The following is a 21,284-nucleotide window of genomic DNA, read 5'->3' on the forward strand; positions in this document are numbered from 1 at the left end:
TCTGTGTGTGTGTGTGTGTCTGTGTGTGTGTGTGTCTGTGTGTGTGTCTGTGTGTCTGTGTGTGTGTGTCTGTGTGTGTGTGTGTGTGTGTGTGTCTGTGTCTGTGTGTGTGTGTCTCTGTGTGTGTCTGCGCGCGCGGGGCCGGAGGGGGCGGAGCTAACCGAGGCCCCGCCCCTCGGGGCGGGTGCAGGCGCGTGCCGGCAGGGGGCGCCGTCCCGCGCAGCCGCAGTCGGGGCGGTCCCGCGGGCCCCGTCGCCGCCGCCGCCGCCGCCGGGCCGGGCCGCGCCAGGAGCGGCCGCCACCGGGCGATGAGATGACAACGACCACCCTGCAGGTACGGGGCGGGGGGGCGGCTGCCGGAGCCGGGCCTCGGCCCGCGCCTCCCCCCGGCCGGTGCCCGCTGTTGGGCCGTGCCGGGGAAAGGCCTCACCGAGTGCCGGTGTGCCGGCCCGGGAAGGCCTCGCTCTGCGCCGGTGCCAGGCGCCCCTCGGGGTGGGCTCGTGCCCCGTGCGCTGCCGCGGCGGCGGCGAGGGAGCAGGGCCTCATCCTGCGGGGCGCGGGCGAAGGGGCCCCGCTGGCCGCCCCGGTGCGAGCAGGTCCGGCCCGGTCCCCTCGGGGAGGGGCAGGGGCCTCATCCCGCCCTGGCCCCGGTGCTGCTCCCCGGCTCACGGTGCTGCGCGCTCCCCCGCCAGAAAGCCATCGACCTGGTGACCAAAGCCACCGAGGAGGACAAGGCCAAGAACTACGAGGAGGCGCTGCGGCTGTACCAGCACGCCGTGGAGTACTTCCTGCACGCCATCAAATGTGAGACGGGGCCGTGTCCCCCGGTCACAGCCCTTGGGGGGTCCGGGGGGGGCGCGGGGGTGCTGGTGGCAGCGCGGGGCCACGGGTGATGTCTGGGGGGACTCTCCGCAGATGAGGCGCACAGCGACAAGGCGAAGGCGAGTATCCGAGCCAAGTGCATGCAGTACCTGGACCGGGCGGAGAAGCTGAAGGAGTATCTGCGCAGCAGGGACAAGCAGGGCAAGAAGCCGGTCAAAGAGTCCCAAAATGACAACAAGGGGTGCGTGGGTCCCCCCCCTGCACAGTGGTGGAGGTGGCAGGACCCTGCTGCCACATCAGGGCTGGTCCCGCTGCTGACCCGTGTCCCCTCTCCCCAGGAGCGACAGTGACAGCGAGGGCGAGAACCCCGAGAAGAAGAAGCTGCAGGAGCAGCTGATGGGTGAGGGGCTGTGGTGGGCACGGTGGCACTGGCTGAGCACGGAGCCGGCGGTGGGGTTCCCAAACTGGGGCCCAGGGAGTGGGGCTGGGGTGTGGGAGCCCCCAAACCGGCTTCTGTGCTGAGGGGCAGTGGGGTTGGGGTGGGTGTGGGGGGTTTGGTGGGGAGGGACGAGGGCTCTGGCGCTCCCGGCACCTGGTGAGCTGAGCCGCCCCCTCGCAGGTGCCATCATGATGGAGAAGCCCAACGTGCGGTGGAGCGACGTGGCTGGCCTGGAGGGAGCCAAGGAAGCCCTGAAGGAAGCCGTGATCCTGCCCATCAAGTTCCCGCACTTGTTTACCGGTGAGGGTCCCGGCCACGCCACGGCTGCTGCTCGCCCACGGAGAAGGCTGGGGCTGGCGCATGCTGGGAGGTGACACCCCGAGTGGGGGACACGTGTCCCCGTGGGCCCCTGCAGGGACAGGGGAGCCGTGACGCTGCCTCTCGTCGCAGGGAAGCGCACGCCCTGGAGAGGGATCCTGCTCTTCGGGCCCCCCGGCACCGGCAAGTCCTACTTGGCCAAAGCGGTGGCCACTGAGGCCAACAACTCCACCTTCTTCTCGGTGTCATCCTCAGACCTGATGTCAAAGTGGCTGGGAGAGAGCGAGAAGTGAGTTGGAAGCGGGGATGTGTGGCCGCTGCAGGCCGGTTCTTGGCTTCCCGCTGGCTGGGCCAGAGTGGAGGAGCCACCAGCCTCGGTGAACCCCGTTAGCAGGTTCCAGGGGTCCTCCTGAGCCCCCAAACCCCCAGGGATGACCCTTCTCCCAGCACAGCGCTCGCCTCCTCGGTGCCGGGGCAGGAGGAGCCGGTGATGCGTAGGGCTGCGGAGGGTCCCTGAGCCCCCCTCAAGGCTTTTTGTTTTGTTCGCAGGTTGGTGAAGAACCTCTTTGAGCTGGCGAGGCAGCACAAGCCCTCCATCATCTTCATCGACGAGGTGGATTCGCTGTGCGGCTCCCGCAACGAGAACGAGAGCGAGGCCGCCCGGCGCATTAAGACGGAGTTCCTGGTGCAGATGCAGGGTACGGGGGGGGCAGCACGCCGAGGCGTGGGGGGAGGCTGCCCGTGTCCTGCTGTTGCCCAGGGGCTTGCTCTGAGCTGGGCTTATCCCTGGGCAGGTGTGGGGAACAGCAGCGACGGGATCCTGGTGCTGGGTGCCACCAACATCCCCTGGGTGCTGGACTCGGCCATCAGGAGACGGTGAGCGGGGGGTGACTCCGTGCCGCGGGCAGCGTCCGGCCGCGCGGGGCTCACCCTGCCTGCGCTGCCTCTAGGTTCGAGAAGCGCATCTACATCCCGCTGCCCGAGGAGGCGGCCCGGACCCAGATGTTCAAGCTCCACCTGGGTAACACCCCGCACTGCCTGACCGAGGCCAACATCCAGGAGCTGGCCCGCAAGACCGACGGCTACTCGGGGGCCGACATCAGCATCATCGTGCGGGACGCCCTGATGCAGCCCGTGCGCAAGGTGCAGTCAGCCACCCACTTCAAAAAGGTGAGGGGGGGATGCTCCTAGACAAGGTGGGCGGACACTTCTAGAATTAGGGGGAACCCCCCGGGCGTTGGGGGGGTCTGTCGAGCGGCCGTGCCGTGCTGCAGGTCCGCGGTCCCTCCCGCACCACCCCCGGCGTGTTGGTGGACGATCTCCTGACGCCGTGCTCACCCGGTGACCCCGGTGCCACCGAGATGACCTGGATGGAAGTGCCCAGCGACAAACTGATGGAGCCCATCGTCTGCATGGTGAGTGTGGGCACCGCTGCGGCACGGGGCCCAGCACCCATCCTGCCCCATCAGCACCACCCCCCAGCTCCTCCGGGCTCAGCCGCCCGTCTCTGCGTTACAGTCGGACATGCTGTGCTCACTGGCCACCACCCGCCCCACCGTCAACGCCGAGGATCTGCTGAAAGTGAAGAAATTCATGGAGGACTTTGGACAGGAAGGTTAAAGCGAGGGGAGGGGCGGGGAGGGTGGCGTGGCGGGTCTGGGGTGGGGGTGGCTGTGCTGGCCAGGCCCCTGCTGCCGCACTGGCCGTGCCAAATGGGTTCATCTTCCGCTCACTGCTCGCTCCATCGCGCTGCAGCCCCCGCCGGGGCGCGGGGAGCACGGCCGGGGGGGCTGACACTACTGGGGGGGCACCCGACCATGGCCTGGGTGGCTGGGTGCCCCCCCCCCCCCCCCCCCCCCCCCCCCCCCCGGCTGCACCATCCCCCCCCCTTCCCCAAGTTGTGCCCCACTCTTCTTCCTGCTATTTTTTTTTTTTTTATTTTTTAAATTAATGCTGCTTCGGGTTCTGTCTTGTTTATATGAAAATAAAAACAATCCAAAAGCTTGAGCTGGTGCCTCGCCCGTCCCTGAAGCTCTGACCACACTGGGGGGGCCCCAACCTCCCCCGCCCCCAGCGGGGTGTGGGGCTCCCCACGCTCCAGCCCCCAGCCTGGGGACGAGCCCAGAGGGCTCCTGCCAGGCAGCGACCCCCCCCACAACCCAGTCCGAGCCCCATCCCGGTGCCCCACACCGTGCCCAGCTCTGGCCCAGAGAGGGGGATCCCCCCGGCTCACCCCCCAGCAGCAGGTCAGGCGCCTCCCAGTGCGTACTGGCCGCAGTGAAGCCGAGGGGGGGCCCGTCCCCGGGGCGGGGGGTGTCAGTCCAGCAGCTCCCTCCAGCTGACGTTGGTGAAGGTGCGAGGGTCCATGCGGTCGATGTAGAGGATCCCGTCCAGGTGATCCATCTCGTGCTGGACGATGCGGGCGGCCCAGCCCGTCGCCTCCCAGCTCACCGGCTCCCCGGCCTCGTCCACGCCTGCGGCCCGGGACAGCGGCGTTTGGGAAAGGAGAGAGGGAAAGGGGGGCTCGGGGGAGAGTGGGGGGCAGGTGCGGTGTCCCGGGGCGGGGGCTGAGTAGGGGAGGATGCATGGGGGAGAGGGTGGGAGCCCCGGGGCGAGGGTGGGAGCCCCGGGGCCGTACCAGAGACGTGGACGGCCCAGTGGCGGGGGACGTAGGCGGAGAATCCCTGGAGGCTGGCGCAGCCCTCCGGGGCGGTGACGATGCGGGAGTCGAGGACGCGGAGCGCGGGGTTGACGAGCAGGCGGAGCGGGAAGGGCTCGATGCGGTGGGCGCGGCGCAGCTCCGGCGGGTACCGGTGGCAGCGGGCGGGGGTCAGCTCGGCGGCGAAGACCCGCAGCGGGACGCCCAACTGCGGGGCGCTCAGCCCCAGGCACGGCCCCCGCCGCAAACCGGCCGCCAGCGCCGCCGCCAGCCGCCGCAGCTCGGGGCCGCCCAACCCCTCCGGGCCCACGGCGGCGGCGGCGGCGCGGAGCACCGGGGCTCCCACCTGGCAGGGGGCGGCGAAGGGCGGCGCGGGCGGGCCCAGCACCCGCCGCCGCAGCGCCCGCCAGTACGAACGCTCCCGCTCGTCCCAGCCCGCCGCGTTCCCGCAGCCGCGGGTCGGGGGGGCCGGGGGGGCCCGTCCCCACAACCGCCGCCCCGCCGCCGCCGCCATAGAGAGCGGCCTGCGCGCGCACCTACGGTGGCCGCAGGATCGGGCGGGAGAGCGACCCCTGGCGGCGTGGGGGAGGCGCACCCGCCGGGGCAAGGAGGCGGGGGGGCGTCCCGTGTCCCGGTGCAGGCAGGGGTGCAGGCAGGGAGCGGGGGCCACTTCATTCCCAAAAGCCGTGGGGTGACACAGCCCGGCTGCCGCTCTGCTACTCGGCAGCTGCCGGGACATCTGGCAGCGGAGCCCCCCTCCCTGGGGGCGTTTCCTGCCCCGGAGCAGGCAGGGGGTCCCTGGGCACGGCTGCCTCTTCCCCCTCCGGGTGTGGGGTGCTCTCCTGGGGCAGCTCCTCCTCACCCGGCGTCGGCAGGAGGAAAGCCAGCGGCTCCCTGAGGGCGACCACGTCGATGCGGCCCAGGCGGCCGAAGCGCTGCAGCTGGGTGGGGGGGACGCCTGCCAGAAAGTGAGAGGGGGGGGCTCAGGCGGGGGCCCACGGGCTACCGGGAACCCCCACAGAAGTGCCAACAGCAGGAGAAGGAGCACTGTGGCTCCCCTGCCACAAGACACAAGCCCCCGGGGTCTCACCCAGCGCCTGCGCGATCTGTGCCGGGGGAAAGAGGACCTGGAGGCAGCGGTTGAGGTAGGGCAGCAGGTCCTCCAGGAAGGCCGTGCAGAACTGGACAAAGAGCTCCTGCTCCCGCCCGCTGAAAGCTGCCTCCTCCGCGCGGTGGAAGGCCAGGATGGTTTTGGTCACCTGGGGCAAAAAAAGCAGAGTGGTTAATTCCTCAGAGAGTCATTAAAAAGATGCAGTCTTAAAGGTCTTTGATTCGGACTCTGTTCTAGGAACTCCTGGGGTCTCACCTCGCCGAGCGCGTCCTCCAGGCTGGCGGTGACATCCTGGGCCAGGGCGATGGGGCAGCAGAGCCGCAGGTCATTGAAGGCGACGAGGAGGCCATTGAGGAAGCAGGCGAGGGGCGGGAAATCCAGCAGCACCATGGGCGGCTGCAGCGTTCCCGGCTGGGCCGTGGGCACCGGCACCCCCCCGCTGCCCCCCAGAACGGCCGGGGTGGAGATGAGCGTGTAGGAATTCATCTCCTCCCGAAACTTCTCCACCGCCTCCTCCACCGCCTTCCTGAAAGCGGCGGCGGCCACGTGCTGGAAGAGGGGGGCCAGCTGCCCGCGGAAATCGGCGCCCACCCTGCTGAAGGAGAGCCCGAAGTACATGCACTGCCCCAGCAGCGAGTCCAAGCGGCCGCCCACCCCGCGCCGGAGGTCGCGCTCCAGCGTCCGCAGGAACTCGGAGACCTTCTGCAGCACCCAGCCGTGGAAGATGGCCCCCTCGTTGAGGGCCTGCCCCTCGGGGGGCAGGAGCGGCTCCTCGTCGGAGAAGATGGCGCGGTACTGGGTGACGATGTCGAAGAGGTGGACGCGGCAGGCCTCGATGGTCTTGGTGATGTGGAAGTAAGGGTCGTCGTCGGGGATGGAGGCCTGGATGGAGCGCAGCCAGGCGTCCCGCGCCTGCAGGAACTTGATGCGCAGCTCGGCCTCCGTGAAGACGTCCATGCGCCGCAGGTAGCCGATGACCCGCAGGCAGGCCGGCAGCTGGATGTTGGTGCGGAGCTGCTGGATGAGCTGGTTCAGCATCAGCTGGGCAGACTGTCGCACCTCGTCCACGATGCCCTGGGGTGGGAGAGAGGCCTCAGCCACCGGGGCTGGGCGCGGGGCGGGCGCGGGGCAGCGCGGGGCCTACCTGGATGACGGGGATGCTGCTGTGCTTCCTCTCCAGCCGGCGCACGTAGGCTGCAAGCTCCAGCGCTTCCTCGTAGTAGCCGTTGCGGACGCAGGTGTCCATGAGCTGCGGGATCTCCAGGATCTCCAGGATCTCCGTGTGCCGGTTCAGCGTCAGGCTGTTCATGCGCCGGCTGCAGGCGATCTCCTCGGCGTCGCGCATGAAGTTCCTGCGGGGTCGGGGTGGGATCAGCACCAGGTGGGGGGGGTGTGGGTCCCCCAGCAGCGGGAGGACCCCGGGACCCTCCCACCCACACCCAGCGCCCCGTCCCAGCGCTGCCCCTACCCGCAGTCCCAGCCAGCCCCAGCCCTTACAGGGCCCAGCACCGCGGCTGCTCTCGCCCCCACAGTCCCCAGGGCTGCTCCTGCCCCCTCGGGCCGCATCCAGCCTCCCCTCGCGTCCGTTCGCCGCCCCGGGAGCCCCCGCCGCCCCGCTCCCCGTACCGGCAGGCGTCCTGGAGGGCGGGTAGGCGGCCCAGCAGGCTGCCGAGGCGGCTCTCGATGCCGCCGAAGCCGCGGCCGGCGCGGCCGGTGCACTCGGCGGAGCGGATGAAGGCCCGGTAGTGCTCGAAGGCCAGGCGGCGCGTCTCCGCCCCGACCCGCGCCCGCTCCGCCGCCAACCGCGCCGGCTCCCGGCCCAGCTCCGCCAGCCCCAGCGCCGCCAGCTCGGCCACGTAGGCGGAGAGCTCGGGGCCGCCGGAGCCCGCCGCCGCCGGGCCGCGGAGCCAGGCCAGGAGCCGGGCCTCCTCCGCCACCGCCGCCATCGCGCCGCTCCGGCCGCCTCGTCTCTATGGGCCGCCGCGCCACTTCCGGCCACGGCGCTTCCGGTTCCGGTGCGGCCCCGCGTGTGCGGCGCGGGGCGATGCGGCCGCTGACCGAGGCGGAGACGCGGGCGGTGTTCGAGAAGCTGGGACGATAGTGAGGGGCCGGGGACGCCGGGCGGGAGGGGCCGGGCGCCGGGAGGGCTGGGCCGGGGGCACCGGGCTGACGGGGTTTGTCCCCGCAGCATCGGCGAGAACATCCAGCTGCTGGTGGACCGGCCCGATGGCACCTACTGCTTCCGCCTGCACCGCGACCGCGTGTATTACCTGAGGTGAGCGGCGCCGGGGGCGGCGGGGGTGTCACCCGGGCGGGCGGGCCCGGGCCCGGGAGCGGCTCCAGCTCAGCCCCCCCCCCCGCCCCGACTCGCTCCCCCCAGCGAGAAGCTGCTGAAAGTGGCCGCGAGCGTCCCCCGGGACAACCTGGTGTCGCCGGGCACCTGCTTCGGGAAGTTCACCAAAACGCAGAAATTCCGGCTCAGCGTCACGGCCCTGGATTTCCTCGCGCCCTACGCCAAGGTGGGATGTGGAATATCCCGGAATATCTGCCCCCCCCCCACCCCCAGGCGGCCCCCCGACCCCTCACTGCTCTGGGCCTCTCTTGCAGTACAAGGTGTGGGTGAAGCCCGGCTCGGAGCAATCCTTCCTCTATGGCAACCACGTCCTCAAGTCGGGCCTGGGCCGCATCACGGAGAACACGGCGCAGTACCAGGGCGTGGTGGTGTACTCCATGGCCGACGTCCCGCTGGTGAGTGGCCAGTGCAGCCCCGGTAATTTCCAGGGCTGGGGCCTGGGGAAAACTCTTTCTCATCTTTCCTTCATCCCCCCAGGGCTTTGGGGTGGCCGCCAAGTCCACGCAGGAGTGCCGGAAGGTGGATCCCATGGCCATCGTGGTGTTCCACCAGGCCGACGTCGGGGAGTACGTGCGGAATGAGGACACGCTGACCTAAGGGAGCTCCGGCGCTCTGGAGACACGATCGTTCCTGGGCAGAAGGGACCTTGTCCTGCGCCGGGGGTGCAGCAGCAGCTCACGGAGCCGCGGGGAGCCCCCCCTGAGCAGGGCGGAGGGGCTGGGAGCTGCCAGCACACAGCCCCACATCCTGAGGGGGCTGCTGGCAGCAGCAGGAGGAGCTCCCTGCCCCTGATGTCACATAAAGCCTGTTCCCTCTCCCCCAGCCGCTGTTGTCTCCTGTGGAGCGCCAGGGGGGCAGCGCAACGCACGGGGGGGTGACTCCAGCGGGGAGAAGCACCGCGTTCGGTTCGGGGGGAGACTCACAGCCTGGGGCTGAGCTTCAGCGAGGGAGGGATGGGGCAGGCAGGAGGCTGCGATCGCTCCCCAGGGCGTGTGCCAGGGGTTCCTTTATTTGGTGTCTGGTAGAAAAAGCACATTGGGACACGGTGATGATGGGTGGGATGTAACAGACAACCCAGCACACCAGGCTCAGGTGATGGTGTTGCGCTTTTGTTCTTTCGGGGTGATTTCAGCCGAGGCAGGGCTAGAGCCAGAGGCAGGAGCAGGGGGAACTCGCCTTCCTCCTCCTCGAAGCAGGGCCTGGCCTTCCTCCCGCTCTGCGAAGGGGCTGAGCGGCAGCTGGGTGACGGGGCGCTGCAGGCAGCGGTCCTGCCCGCAGTTCTGGGCGCTGTCAGCACCTCTGCCGGCTGGGGTTTTGCACGTTGAAGAGGCGCTTCAAGAAATAGAGCTGCAGCACCCCGGAGAGGACGATGACGCAGCTCTGAGCCATCGACCACCAGTTGACGTAGTTGTAGTTGGACTCCAGGAGGAAGGAGTCGGCCCCTTTCCGCATCCGCGCAAAGTTGTAGAACCGCCACATGTGGAAGATGTGGAGCTGCAGCTTGCGGATGCTGACCTGCGGGAGGGGTGGGTGGGTGCTCGGCCTGGGGCTGCCGGAGCCGCGCTCCGAGCTGCCCCCAGGGCTCTGCGTTAACTGACCTGCAGCACAGCCCTGCACGGTTCCCACAGGAGGACGCACCCGTCCCGCTGCATCAGAGCGCCCTGAGGCTCACCTCGATTGCCTCCAGGGTGTTGTTCAGCTCTTTCCTCTCTTCTGGTTGCTTGTTTTCCACGTTGAAGCCTTCATAGTAGACACCAAAGTTGAGGTAAACCTGCATGAAGCCAAAATGGTTTTGCTGGTTGTCCAGGCACAGCTGGTAGAAACCTGCACAGATAAATGGGGATTATTGTTTCCTGAGTAGAAGAGCAGCTGCCAGGCAGACACATCCCCAGGGCTCGACCCTCATCCTCTGCGCTAGGGAGGGAGGTGTGATCAGACTGGTGAACACTCTGGGAAGCGCTGGCTGGCTGGGCAGGCTGGGAGCTGCAGCTCCTGCCTGCACGGGCGGGGAGAGCGGGCAGGGAGCGGGGCAGCAGGGACCTGTCTCCTTGGTGAGGAAGTTGATCTGTCCTCGCACGTGCTGGGAAACGCCAAGCTGGAAGCCGTTGGGGTCGCTTGCTGTGGCCAGGATGTTCCTGTTGTTGCCGATCCCTGTTGCCCGCTGGACCTGGAGGCAGGAAACACCCGAGGGGCACTTGTGGGCCTGACTCCGCACCCAGAGAACAGACGGGAGCCCACAGGAGCCCTCATGCGCAGGGCAGGGACGTGCCTGCACTGAGGGTTGGTTTGGGGGCTGGGGGGAGCTGCTCCCCTCATTCCTGCCTCCAGCTGCACATAAAAACAGACCCACGACCCACAGCCCTGGGTAACGACCCCGCGGGTGCCAGCGCCCGCTCACGGTGCTGCAGGTGCTCCCCCACCCCCTGTCCCACCCTGGCTCCTGCCCGCCTGGACCGGGTGCTGCCGGCGGCGGGAGCGCTGGGAGCCGGGGCTGTGCCGAGCCCCAGGGCCGGGCCGTGTTCCCGTGGGGCTGCTCTGCCGAGGGCAGGGCTGGGGGACGCCGCCAGCGCCAGGCACGGCCGCCCCGTCTCTCCTTCAACCAGCCCAGTGCAAACAGGAGATAAAGGGCTGCAGTTTCTCCGGTGGGAAGGGGACGGAGCGCGGGGACAAGCAGGTAGGACTGTGCCCGTCCGGCTGCGGCTCAACGCCGAGGGCTGGGCAACAGCCTCCAGCCAGCCCGGCGAAGGGCAGAGCTCCCCGCGGTGCCAGGACACCCCGCAGCTCTGCGACCGGGTGCTTGGACACCACGTCCAGAGCTCTCAGCACCGCTTGATGGTTTTAAAATGGGTATTTAAAAGAAAAAATAGGATGATGATGGAAATTGCCTAAAAAAGCACAGTCCCTGAGATGAAGCATCCAAGGGACCGCAACCCTTCCCTGTCTCAACCAAGGACCTTCCCCACACAAGGCAAACCGTCTCTGCCCCGGGGAGAGCGGGTCTGGAGTTCAGGGTTTTCATCCCACGGGCTCTCCTGCACGTCAGCCTGGCCGCAGGACTAAGGCGACAGAGGACTGCCCGCTGAACCCTCGGAGGGGCAGCCGGCACCAGCCGCCGTGTGGGACGGACCCAGCGCAGCCCTTCCCCGACCCCCTGGGCAGCTGCATCGCGCCAGCGGCTTCCCAGGACGCGTCGCGCAACACTCGCCTCGTAGCTGAAGAAGAAGTTGCCGCTCTGGTGCGCGAACTGCCAGAAGCACTCCACGGCGCCGGCGGGGATGACGACGGCGAAGTCGTAGCGATCTGCCCCGCGGAAGAGGGGCTCCTGGCCGGAGCCGCTCAGGGGCTCGGTCTTGGGGCAGCCGGCGGGGCCCAGCAGCGCCAGGAGCAGCAGCAGCAGCATCCCGCTTGCCAGGCTCCGGCGCTCGGTCCCGCCGGGGCAGGCGGGCGCAGGGACGCAGGGGACAGGGGTAATCATTAACCGCGCCGCAGCGGCGCGAGCGGAGTGGCACAGGCTTGGCTCCTCAAGGTGATCTCGGGAGCTGGCCCAGCTTGTCCATGCCAGAGCTCACCCAGCTGAGCCCTTCTGCCGAGGAAGCGGCACCCCGCTCCCCTAAGCGAGCAAATTAAGCAGGAAAAATACTTCAAGAAACATAACAGAGCCCTAACAGGCCGATGGACCAGGGCCCTCATCCTTCCCCCATGGACGCTCGCCCTGGGCTGTGACACCCTGCCTGGCCGAGGGAGAGAGCCCAGCAGAGGAGGGAAGAGGCTCAGCCTCACACCGTCGCCTTCCAACTGGGCACGACCAGTGGGCTCTGCCTCACACTGGCAGTTACTGGTCCAGTTTGCAGCTCCCATCAAGCCTCCGTGCTCCAGAATGGGTCTCTGCAAGCACGAGGTGCTCTCAATTACCCCGCGGGGTGCTCCTGAGTACCCCAAGGAAATGGTTCCACCAGGGGAAGGGGAGGGAAAGGCCCAGCCCCAGGCAGGTGCCGAGGGCCCCTCGGCCCAGCAGCTGCTGCTGAAGGACAGAGCGGACACAGGTGTTTCCAGCCAGGCTTCTCCCCAGCCCCAGCTCTGCAGGAACGCAGCCAAGAGAAACTGCTTTTAGAAAATGCCCCCAGACCTCCCCTGCCTGTCGACTCCAAGCAAAACCCACTCCAGAAGCGTGACGCCTGCATGGCTGCGGCAGCACCTGGCAGCCCCCGGGCAGCGCTGTCCCACCCCAAGGGCTGCCGCTGGGAGCCCCACGTTCCTGGGGCAGGGAGCGGGCAGTGTCCCAAACTGCCGCCATCTCCAGCCACGAGGGGCAAGTTCACAATTACTACAAGTTTTGAAATCCAACAAGAAAGGAACTTTATTTTACAGAAGACTGCTCAGACACGGACTCCAGCTCTGGCTGCTGAACATGCAGCAGCCTCAGAGCTCGGAGGCTTGCAGGGATCACACGCAGGAGGACATTGTCAGGAAGGAGAAGTGACAGTAAGACATGACCAAAATCAGTAAGCACTAGAACTTTTAATATAGGGACAACCAACATTTAATGAAAGAAAAAAAAGTGGGTTTAAAGCCTTAAAGCTGGGAGGGAGAAATTCCCACTTGCAGAACAGCCATTTACAAAGCAGAAAGAAATGTGAAAAATAATGTAAGCAGATCGCCTTGCCTGAATCTCTTCTCCCCAGAAGCTCTGGGACCACGTGCTGCCTCTTTCCCACAGGGGACTGAGTGCAAACAGATCAAACAAACAATAAGTGAAATCACTTCAGACAGTTAAAACGCCATTTCTGAGCACGTGCAATCAGGCTGCACAGCTCCTGCCCGCTGCAGACCTAAACCTGGCAGCTACAACTGGAGACACGAGGCTCCTCAGCTCCATCCGCCACGGTGCCCATCTGCTGCGGCAGCCCCAGGCACCACGTGCCAGAGGGGCTCATCACGCTGCCTCAACGCAGCACAGCAGCCTCCCTGCTACTATTGCTCCTGTCAGTCTTTCAAAAGGAAAAAAAAAGGACAAAAAAAGGCTTTTCAACTGAACGTCCTGTGGCTCCCAGCTTTAGAGGATTCCCTGCTTTTTCATGGTCCGCCAGCGATCCTTGATCATCACAGCTGTACGGTTCTGGAAGGGGTATTTCTGGCAAATGGCCTTCCATCTCCCTTCCCCAAACTTCTTCACGCCTTCTTTGATCCACTGGCTCTCTTGTATCGTCCACTTCTACAAAAGAGCAGCCCGGAGCGTTCTGTGAGCGCGGTGTCAGGGAGGAGCTGCCTTTGGCAGAGTGCCACGCTGCAACTCCTTCCTGGCACGTTAGCGCTTCCCCTCACCCTCGGTGCCGGCGGCGCGGGGGAGAGGCCGTGCTGGCCTGCCCCAGCACACACAGCGCCCCGTCCTCCCTTCACCACAGATCTGCCCTCGTAACTGTGACAAATAAGAGAAGCGCTGAGCTCCAGCACAGCTCAGGAGCTGTTCTGCTTCCCAAAGCACAACACTGATCAAGGAAAAGAGGAATTTGGTGCAACAAGCACCAGGGAGGCAGAGTACTCGCTGCCTGACAGCATACAGGTAGAGTGTTAAAAAAAAAAAAAATTATCTGTGAGTTTAGGTCCGCAGGTTCCCTGAATTTCTGTACTAGAAGCAAAATGTGAAATAACCCGCGCAGGGAGCCCAGCGCTCCGCGGCGTACGGCAGGCAGCCAGCAGGGGAGGGAGTTCCTAGTAGCACCAAACCCGGCCCTTTTCCCCGGCGACAGCTGCTGCACGTGTCCCTCACCCCAACGCGACGCTGAAGCTCTGCGGCGCGTGGGCAACACGGCAAAGCTGGCGCCGAGCCACACGCCCCCCGGGAAAGGGGCTCCACACACGTCCCCGTGCCTGCCGCGCGGGAGGCGCCCGGGCCCCAGCCACTACCAAAGCGGGCTGGTCCAACAGAGAAACTCCAGCCGCTCTGTGAAGGCAGGGGCCTGCACGGCTCGGGTGGAGGCGGGATGCTGCAAGCCCCGGCCTCAGGACGCAGCACGCTCCGGCCCGCCGGGCTTCGTTTAACCCAGGGCAGCGGCTCGCCCTGCTGCAGCCAGCTGCAGGCTCCTGGGGAAGCCTCTGAGCCCCCACCCTCACCAGCCTCCCTCAAACCCTCCAGCACTTTGCTTTCTAGCAGGACACATCCCAACTTCAGGCTCCACATTTACCTGTTTCTTAGAACCGAAGACTGTCGTGTTGTGGTTGTTTGACTCAAACGATGCTGAAAAACAAGGCCGGAGGGTTACACTTCACCGTAAGTCGGGAGGTACAAACCTCCTCGAGAGCCCGACCTTGAGCTGCTGACCTGCAGTCAGTCTATGACAGCATCCCATGATCGACAATAAAACCAAATTCCTTTCTCCCTCCCTTTTCTGCAGCTATGGCATACACAGCCTTTCCGTTTCAAGCCTCAACTGCTTTCTGTGAAAGCTTTCCCATGACATCTGTTTTGTTTTAAATGAGCCAATAGGTCAAGAACGGGGGGATCCATCCAGGACGTGGCTACGCTGTACAGTGAGGCTGGAATCAGACGTTCACTGTCCACACTTTTCCACCAGCTAAGCTGCATATCTAGCTGCAAAGGGGGCTGGACCAGAAAACTAATGTGGCTCAGAAGGTAAAACTTAACCTCTATTTCACAGCACCAAAATGGGAACGGGGAAGGAGCTCCATTTTCAACATTTACATCCTGCGAGCTAAGCGTGCTTAGCCTGAGACTCCAACAGGAAGTTTTTGGCAGGCGTTTCAGGTCAGAGGAACAAAGAACAAGTATCTCAGAGCTGGACAGCTACCTATCTTCCTGGGCTTTTAGGATTTCTGGTTTCAAAATTCAGGCACGCAGAAGGTAGCAAGACACCCATGAATGAGCCCCAAAGCCAGGATTACCACCCATTAACCCCTGCAAGGGGGGGTCTGTTCTTACCCGAGAAGAGATCATCCTCCTCGCTCCACCTGTCTTTTTCTTCTTCACCATACGAGCTGTTCCACCTTCGTTTGAAGGACCTGAAAGCAGGCAAGCATTTACTTTGGCTACTGGCTAGGGAGAATGTTTTAGGGGGAGGAGGTGCGGGGACACCTGGAGCACAGCAGGCAAGCCTGTGCCGAGCACGCAGCACGGAGAACTGTGCCCATAAAGCAACATATCAACACGCCACCGCCTGCTCCACTCCCCTCTGAGGGGGATGAATCCTTAGGAGCCCCATCTAAATGTGTGGCTGCAATATAAACTCAAATACAGGCGGAGTATTTTGTAGCCAGCCGTTTGCAAAAACAAGTGACTGTGTATTAAGTACACAATTAAGTACTTGGAGCAAACAGACACACAGAGCTGGACTTTCCAGGCCTTCGTGTATGGCACAGACTTGCCAGCAGCTCAGGGGAGAAGTCTTTAGCCCTCCCAGGAAGTGTTTCTCTCTGTTTCACTACTAGCAGCACTGAGGTCAACCAAACACAAGAGGCATCTCCATGAAATCAAGCGCCTCAATGCTGCCACCTGCTTCCAATCCTCAAGCACAAACCTGTGAGATGAAATTAAGTCTCTTAAAAAAAAAAAAAAAACCAAACCCAAACCCCAACAACTGTGAAAGGCTCACCCCTGGCTGTCGCATCCAATATAACTGAAGCCGTTTATGGTAGCAGGAAAGCAACTGTCCTCTATTCTTACTTGAAGTTGCCTCTTTCCTGCATGAGATTTGAGAACCAGCTACTGGCAGAGATGCGCAGAACTGGATTTCCAGAGATGTCATCGGCACCACGAGCCCTGAAGTTAAGGCTTCAAGCCAAGACACCCGCAGGAGCAGCACAGACGATGTATCACTGCCCAGGTGAACTGGACACCAGCCTGCACAGCGGCAGGGCTGAACCTCAAGAACTGCTCAAGGCAGCAGCAGCTGCCCCGCTTCGGGCTCCTTCCCGGGCACCAGCCCTCGCTTTCGGCACCCGGCCCGGGACGGGAGGGTGTCCCACACAAGTCAGTGTCCGACCCCTCCCCTGGGCGGTCAGGCACAGCACTCTGCTCTGGAGGAGTTCACAGAACATCATCCCATCCCCACAACGATCTCCAGCATCCTCAAAATAAACTCCAGACCTATTCTAGGGACAGCAACGCCAGCTACAACGTACTGCCAGAAAAAAAAGAAAACAACAAAAAAACAGAAGAGATCAAGTGTCACCACTCAAGTCTTTAAAAAAAGGAGGAAATGTTTTAACTAAAACTCCCAGAGGACTCTAGGAAGCGGACAACAGCAGGGGTATAAATCCTTTCTCAGCAGCATGTCTGACAACTACTTTAACCTGAGCACGACACCGGGAAGGTGTCCGGGATCTCGCTGCTCTCTGTCGCTGCCCGCCGCGCTGCGGCACGTCCCTACTTGCAGCCACTCTCCTGAGCTTCAGGGAAGGACGATCCAGCTCCAGAGCAGCCAAGGCACCGAGGCCTTTACTGCTCGCCCTTTAAAACCAAACCTGCGTGTTCCTGACATTCTTAGGTCAAGAACTAATGGGAAACGGTGTTCTAATTGTCTTTTCAAACGTACCAAGCTCTCCTCAGTCCTCCCAGTTTTAGTCCTCAGGATCCAAAGCATCATTATTGCTGGCCTGCTACACAACTTCACTAAGCAAAAGAAGAGCAACTCAGACATTTAAGCAGGAAGCTTTGTTACACCTTTGTTACGGTCTACAGGAGACACTCACAAGACTCCTAAGAGTCTCGTATCAGTGTTGATTTTAGACTTCTGCCAGTAAGCCTCCTTTGCCATTTTCTGTGGGAAATCCTTATAAAAAGCTACAATTAGGACTTTCTTAACCAACACAGGTTTCTGTTAAAAAGAGCTTAAACGAGGTCAGTGTTGTATTTCTCAAGAGGTGGAAAGAAGAGTTTAATTTGTCCCACAAGATGCACCCGCAAGCTCTCTCCAGCTTCAGCATCACTACCCAATGTGCAGAGGAACACGTGCTGCCTGTGATACTACACGACACTACCTGCAGGACCTCTGACCCACTGCCAGCAGCAGCAGGGTCATTTTCTCCCCTCCGCTAACCAAACTGTGAAGTGTGAGGACAACAGAGCGTTGCACATACACCAGCAGACAAGGATAGTTAATATACTCATCCTGAATTAAAGATAAAAGTTTCTGTTGTTCATGCTACCGCTGTCAGCTGCAAGTCAAAAGATTGGGTGCAGATTAGAATATACCACAAGAGATGGGCTTCATACTTGGCACTCTTAGTAGACACAGGCTGGTCATGCAATTTCTGAACGGGTCTGGAAGCAGAAGATACAACTGGCTCCTGGGAAGAGTCTGGGCTCTCACTTGACTCGCAGTACTCGCTGTCTTGGTTCATGACCAGACTGCTTATGGTCAGCAAGCGTTTGCCCTTAGGGGATATTTCAGGAGGGACTGAGATCTCAGGAGCTTGATTCTCCTCTTCTTTCCGTTTCTTCGTTCTGTGGGATACAGAAGGAGACAGTTGCTTGGGGAAAGAAAAGTCTGTTTCGTCCAGTTTGGTGAAGAGTGCATCAGAATCCTGGGAGTCTGACAGGATCTTGAAAGCTTCTCTCAGAACAGAAATCCCATACGTGGTTGCAGTTCCAGAGGGCAGCCTACAAAACAAACAGAACCGAGCAGCTTGTAAAGAAATCACCAAGGTGGCTCCACTTCACCGAAATCAGGCTTCTCCCTTACAGTGTGACCCTCAGCAATGGGCCCTAGGGTGTAAATACAGTCTATTGAGGAAGCAGGCCTTGAGAGAATGTGCCCAGGCACCCTGCTGTCCTCGCCCAAGGCCTGAACCATACAGACACCAAACGCTGCTCCATGACAGCAGCCTCTGCCCGCCCTCCCCAGTTCACAACAGTACTACCTACTTCTAGTAGTATCCTTGGGAAAAAAAACAAGCCACCTTAACAATTTTACTGTGTTCAGACAAGTCTTGCACCGACAGCCTTTGGGGCTGGCTTGGGTAGACCTGCTTGGGCTGGCACTCGCGGAAGTTATGAGTGGCCTGGACTGAGCAAACCACCCCTCGGAAGAGACCTGCTGCCACACTTCACCCACCACGCAAGGCCAGACTCCTCTGCCCACCTTTCTGAGTCCCTGGAGGACGCTCCTGGAGGTTCTGGAGTTGTTGCTGCTGGTTCTTTAGGCATTTCCATAGGCTCTGAAGCATCTTTTGAGATATGAACCGCTGCTATCATACGTTCAGGAGTTGCTGCTGGGTCAGTAGCTCTTTTCGTATCCTTGGGAACTGCTGCTGGCTTGTCTGCCCCTTCTGCAGGGTTGGGAGCTCCCTCCAGCTCTTTTGCTGTCTCTGTGGGCTCCAGAGCTCCCGCTGCGCCTTCTGTCCTCCCCAAGGGCTCCAGAGCTGTTGCCTGGTCCTTTGACCCATTTGTAGACTCAGGAGTCACTGATAAGCATTTTGTTTCTTTAGCACATTCTGAACTCAAAGTCTTTTTCATTATCTTGGACAGAGGAAAAAAACACGTAACCATTATAAAGATGATTCCTTGTGCTACCATCTGATTTTATCCCCTCCCCAAAGGCGTTTTAAGCTGCTACTTGCAGTTCAATCGGCACCACGTGCAGAGTCTATCAATTAGAACTTGTTACACAGGTTGAAAAATGTGTTTACCTGTATAAATCTTTTAGGAACTGACTCAACCATTTTGGATTCAACCCGCTGTTAATTAGGTGTCTAAACTCTAACTCATTACTAGCACAGAAGGCACGTGGAAGCCAAATTACTGTATTTCATTGTCTCATGGCAAAATAAGAGCCAGTTCTCCCCAAATCTGCACCTCGTGGCACCCTCCTGCTGCCCCTAGCCGGGGCAGAAGGCAGCGCAGGATGGGCGGCCAGGCGAGCAGGACAGACACGTACCGTCAGCAGCAGTGGCTCCGAATCATCCACATAGGTCTCCAGGAACTGAAACATGCTCTGCTGGAAGTTCTTGTAAGAGAAATTTTTGACTATTGGATGAGTGAAATTCTTCTCCCGGATGAGAGTCAGCAACTCATTCCTCTTTTTCTAGAAAAGTAAGAACACTCTGAGTATGTACAAGTGTGTAAATGACAGCCATGGGAGCAGGATCTGGGGGAGGATCAGGCCTTTCCTATCTGACATTCCGCAGGCACAACTAATTTAAACTGACACAAGGTTGGGAAAAGGCCAGAGGAACAGGAGAGCCATCTTGTTTCAGCAGTTCTGACTTTTTGCTTCCAGTGCCCAAGACACCGCACCGCCTACAGGAATAGGAACAGGGACTCTTTCTGCTTTCAGAACCAGCCCCTTCTTCCAAACTTGTGCTCCACACATGAGCTTGAGTTTGCCTCGGGGCAGAGGATAAATGTGGATGCCTGGGGGACCCACAAAAATACGTGAAGGAACCTGAGTGACAGACGTAGCTCTGAAGTGACAATCAAAATGCTTTAGAAACATGTAACACTGAGGGCCCATCGTTCAAGGGGGACTCCTTCCATTTCACCCCCCTACCCTTTCTTCTTGGTCAGGTGTTCCCAGGAGCCATGCTTCTCAGGGAAACCTTTTACACCTGCGATACAGGTCACAAATGGCCCGCCCCAGTACCCTATAAGACATATTAGACCACCCCCAAACATCCCCAAAACAGCCATCTCTCACTCTAACACAGACCCACCTGGTTTTTGGCCTCCTTCCCCATATGCCTCTTGACAATTTTGAAGGCTTTATCAAACTCTCTGTTTTTGATGCAGACAACAACAGCCTACGGAAGAAAACAAATAACAGTTTCTCTGCTGACACTGAACTCACCGTGCCCTCTAGATCAGCTTTTGAAAAATTGTTACCATCATCAAACACGGCACACAGGTAACAGCTTAGGAAGATAACTTCCACAGAAAAAACATTTTCTGCTTTAACTGATGAAGAAGCACATACACTGAAGAGGCGCGTTTGCGGCCAAGTCAGTGCTAAGGCGGGTGTTCTACACACGAGGGAATTCCCACTGCCATTTGTATAAGACCTTTTTAAGACAAAAGACAAGCAAAGCATTTATTGAGAAAGGCCTTACAGCTTCCTTCACCATCTTCTGAACAGTTTCCATCGTCTTCTCAGCCACAGAGAATTCTTTCTGAACGAGGTCCAGGACACTAATTGCTGATTCAAGAGGGGTGAGCTCTGACTCTTTGTCGAAGGTGCAATCTGCAAGAATTCACAGGCGCCCATTCGCGAGGCGCTCACAGCGATGCCTTACGCAGTTAGTGACTCACTTGCTCATTCTGACTGCAAATTCTAGAGCTACTGAGAAAAAAGACAAGACATTGCCAAATGTCTAAACTGCAAGGTCCCCCCTCCAGGCAGGGAAAGGTGCAGAAGCACCACTTGACTGCAAATAACTGATCTGGGGGAGCACTTCAGAAGCCGTGAGGCTGAGCAGAAGTCACAAAGCTGGTCCGTTTGGTAGCAGGACAGCCCTGGAGCTTGGGTTCAAGCACACCGCTCACAGCTACGGCAGCATGATACAGATATGGCCACGCTCCCCGGCCCCTCACCCTCAGGAGAAAGCTCCTACAGCTTAACAGCTTCAGCCCAGAGCCCTGCTCTGTGTAGAAACACAGCTCCTGGGAGCCGCAGGGGCACTGCCACAGAGCAGGGCACACTCCAGCTGGGGCAGTGGGCTGTGAGCCTGCTCTGGGGTTTCCGCAGCGCCTTGCTGTGAGGGTTGGGGACCCACCGAGGTTCTCGCCTTCCTCAATCCGTGACAGGAGTTGCATTATGCGCAGCATCTTGGACACCATGCAGTCCTGCTCCAGGGGCCGTACAAGCAGCGCTGCGGGACGAGGTGTGTGTAGGGGTTATACCGGTACAGCGCGGCCCAGCCTCTCCCCGGCCCCGGCTGCCCTCACCCCCAGCCCGGGCCTGCCCCTTCCCACCCGCCGCCGTCCCCGCGGGCCCCCCAGGGGCTGGCCCCGCTCCCCGCCTCAGCCCGGGCGGCGCGGCTCACCCTGCATAACGTCTCGGAGCTGGCGGAAGTCGCGGTTCCGCCCGGAGCGGTAAGCCTCCACGGCCTGGTGGAAGTAGAACTGCAGGACCCAGACGTTCACGGTCTCCTCGGCCAGGCCGCCCCGCCCCGCCATCTTCTCCCGCCGAGCCGCCCGCCTGCCCTTCCCCTTCATCCCGCCAGGAACTGACACGCGGCCCCGCCGGAAGTGACGATCGCGCCGCCATCGCCCCGCCCCTCCCCGGGGCCGTCACCGCGTCACGCAGCGAGCGCCTCCACATCCCGGCGTGCACCGCGGCGGCGGCAGCGCCCTCGCGCGGGCAGGCGGGGGCTGCAGGGCCTGGCCGGGCGGGGGGGGGCGCTGCAGGCAGGGGCGCTGCAGGCCACGTCCCTCAGGGCTGGGGACTCCCCCGCTGCCCATCTCCAGCTTGTGGACACTGAGCTGGGCTCTGGCCGGCGCCCACGCTGCCCGGCCGCCGCAGGGAGAGGACCCCGGCAGGCGTGGGCAGCCATGGGGCAGAGCCTGCCCCAGCCTCCCCGCAGCTCCAGGCCCGCTGCTGCCCGGCATCCCGGTATGCTCAGAGCGGAGCCG

General features: G+C 61.9%; 5 protein-coding genes across 9 annotated transcripts; 2 read left to right on the forward strand and 3 right to left on the reverse strand.

Moving 5' to 3' along the window:
• Positions 1-222: 222 nt before the first annotated feature.
• VPS4A (vacuolar protein sorting 4 homolog A) lies at positions 223-3,442 on the forward strand. The gene is made up of 11 exons (XM_074913188.1): positions 223-334; positions 693-804; positions 916-1,063; positions 1,161-1,222; positions 1,442-1,561; positions 1,712-1,868; positions 2,129-2,277; positions 2,374-2,455; positions 2,530-2,749; positions 2,854-2,994; positions 3,098-3,442. The coding sequence occupies exons 1-11, from the start codon at positions 314-316 to the stop codon at positions 3,197-3,199; spliced, it is 1,314 nt and encodes a 437-aa protein (XP_074769289.1). The 5' UTR covers positions 223-313; the 3' UTR covers positions 3,200-3,442.
• Positions 3,442-7,310, reverse strand: COG8 (component of oligomeric golgi complex 8). 4 transcript variants are annotated; one of them, XM_074913186.1, is made up of 5 exons: positions 6,976-7,310; positions 6,494-6,701; positions 5,605-6,423; positions 5,329-5,497; positions 3,442-4,053 (listed from the first exon to the last, which is right to left on the reverse strand). In XM_074913186.1, the coding sequence occupies exons 1-5, from the start codon at positions 7,293-7,295 to the stop codon at positions 3,896-3,898; spliced, it is 1,674 nt and encodes a 557-aa protein (XP_074769287.1). In that variant the 5' UTR covers positions 7,296-7,310; the 3' UTR covers positions 3,442-3,895. The 4 variants fall into 4 exon arrangements, with proteins under 4 accessions (XP_074769287.1, XP_074769288.1, XP_074769286.1 ...); XM_074913185.1 differs by lacking the exon at positions 3,442-4,053 and adding an exon at positions 4,645-5,196; XM_074913184.1 differs by lacking the exon at positions 3,442-4,053 and adding an exon at positions 4,645-5,220.
• A 43-nt stretch (positions 7,311-7,353) lies between these two features.
• NIP7 (nucleolar pre-rRNA processing protein NIP7) lies at positions 7,354-8,524 on the forward strand. Of its 2 annotated transcripts, XM_074913337.1 has the most exons (5): positions 7,354-7,449; positions 7,538-7,624; positions 7,730-7,868; positions 7,957-8,097; positions 8,180-8,524. In XM_074913337.1, exons 1-5 carry the CDS (start codon positions 7,394-7,396, stop codon positions 8,297-8,299), a joined length of 543 nt encoding a protein of 180 aa, XP_074769438.1. In that variant the 5' UTR covers positions 7,354-7,393; the 3' UTR covers positions 8,300-8,524. The 2 variants fall into 2 exon arrangements, with proteins under 2 accessions (XP_074769438.1, XP_074769439.1); XM_074913338.1 differs by lacking the exon at positions 7,957-8,097.
• A 468-nt stretch (positions 8,525-8,992) lies between these two features.
• Positions 8,993-11,102, reverse strand: TMED6 (transmembrane p24 trafficking protein 6). Its single transcript, XM_074913619.1, has 4 exons — positions 10,908-11,102; positions 9,743-9,869; positions 9,375-9,526; positions 8,993-9,217 (listed from the first exon to the last, which is right to left on the reverse strand). Exons 1-4 carry the CDS (start codon positions 11,100-11,102, stop codon positions 8,993-8,995), a joined length of 699 nt encoding a protein of 232 aa, XP_074769720.1.
• A 1,101-nt stretch (positions 11,103-12,203) lies between these two features.
• TERF2 (telomeric repeat binding factor 2) lies at positions 12,204-20,862 on the reverse strand. The gene is made up of 10 exons (XM_074913565.1): positions 20,696-20,862; positions 20,426-20,521; positions 19,763-19,893; positions 19,370-19,456; positions 18,595-18,741; positions 17,800-18,176; positions 16,932-17,318; positions 14,640-14,719; positions 13,885-13,937; positions 12,204-12,914 (listed from the first exon to the last, which is right to left on the reverse strand). The coding sequence occupies exons 1-10, from the start codon at positions 20,826-20,828 to the stop codon at positions 12,756-12,758; spliced, it is 1,650 nt and encodes a 549-aa protein (XP_074769666.1). The 5' UTR covers positions 20,829-20,862; the 3' UTR covers positions 12,204-12,755.
• Between the last annotated feature and the right edge of the window lie 422 nt (positions 20,863-21,284).

The sequence above is a fragment of the Athene noctua genome, chromosome 9, assembly GCF_965140245.1.
Source record: "Athene noctua chromosome 9, bAthNoc1.hap1.1, whole genome shotgun sequence".
In the NCBI taxonomy this organism is placed as follows: domain Eukaryota; kingdom Metazoa; phylum Chordata; class Aves; order Strigiformes; family Strigidae; genus Athene; species Athene noctua.

Excerpts from the sequence above, each read along its gene's own strand:
- TMED6 (XM_074913619.1), bottom strand. The coding sequence starts at position 11,102 with ATGCTGCTGCTGCTGCTCCTGGCGCTGCTGGGCCCCGCCGGCTGCCCC. Across the intron at positions 9,527-9,742 it reads CTTCCTCACCAAGGAGACAG|GTTTCTACCAGCTGTGCCTG; the intron begins GTCCCTGCTGCC and ends TTATCTGTGCAG. Across the intron at positions 9,218-9,374 it reads ACACCCTGGAGGCAATCGAG|GTCAGCATCCGCAAGCTGCA; the intron begins GTGAGCCTCAGG and ends CCCCTCCCGCAG.
- TERF2 (XM_074913565.1), bottom strand. The coding sequence starts at position 20,828 with ATGGCGGGGCGGGGCGGCCTGGCCGAGGAGACCGTGAACGTCTGGGTC. Across the intron at positions 18,742-19,369 it reads GGAAGGAGGCCAAAAACCAG|AAAAAGAGGAATGAGTTGCT; the intron begins GTGGGTCTGTGT and ends TTACTTTTCTAG. Across the intron at positions 12,915-13,884 it reads TCTTCGGTTCTAAGAAACAG|AAGTGGACGATACAAGAGAG; the intron begins GTAAATGTGGAG and ends GCTCTTTTGTAG.
- COG8 (XM_074913184.1), bottom strand. The coding sequence starts at position 7,295 with ATGGCGGCGGTGGCGGAGGAGGCCCGGCTCCTGGCCTGGCTCCGCGGC. Across the intron at positions 6,702-6,975 it reads GCCCTCCAGGACGCCTGCCG|GAACTTCATGCGCGACGCCG; the intron begins GTACGGGGAGCG and ends CCGACCCCGCAG. Across the intron at positions 5,498-5,604 it reads TGGAGGACGCGCTCGGCGAG|GTGACCAAAACCATCCTGGC; the intron begins GTGAGACCCCAG and ends TTTTTGCCCCAG.
- VPS4A (XM_074913188.1), top strand. The coding sequence starts at position 314 with ATGACAACGACCACCCTGCAG. Across the intron at positions 1,869-2,128 it reads TGGCTGGGAGAGAGCGAGAA|GTTGGTGAAGAACCTCTTTG; the intron begins GTGAGTTGGAAG and ends TTTTGTTCGCAG. Across the intron at positions 2,456-2,529 it reads GACTCGGCCATCAGGAGACG|GTTCGAGAAGCGCATCTACA; the intron begins GTGAGCGGGGGG and ends CGCTGCCTCTAG.
- NIP7 (XM_074913337.1), top strand. The coding sequence starts at position 7,394 with ATGCGGCCGCTGACCGAGGCGGAGACGCGGGCGGTGTTCGAGAAGCTG. Across the intron at positions 7,450-7,537 it reads TTCGAGAAGCTGGGACGATA|CATCGGCGAGAACATCCAGC; the intron begins GTGAGGGGCCGG and ends TTGTCCCCGCAG. Across the intron at positions 7,869-7,956 it reads TCCTCGCGCCCTACGCCAAG|TACAAGGTGTGGGTGAAGCC; the intron begins GTGGGATGTGGA and ends CCTCTCTTGCAG.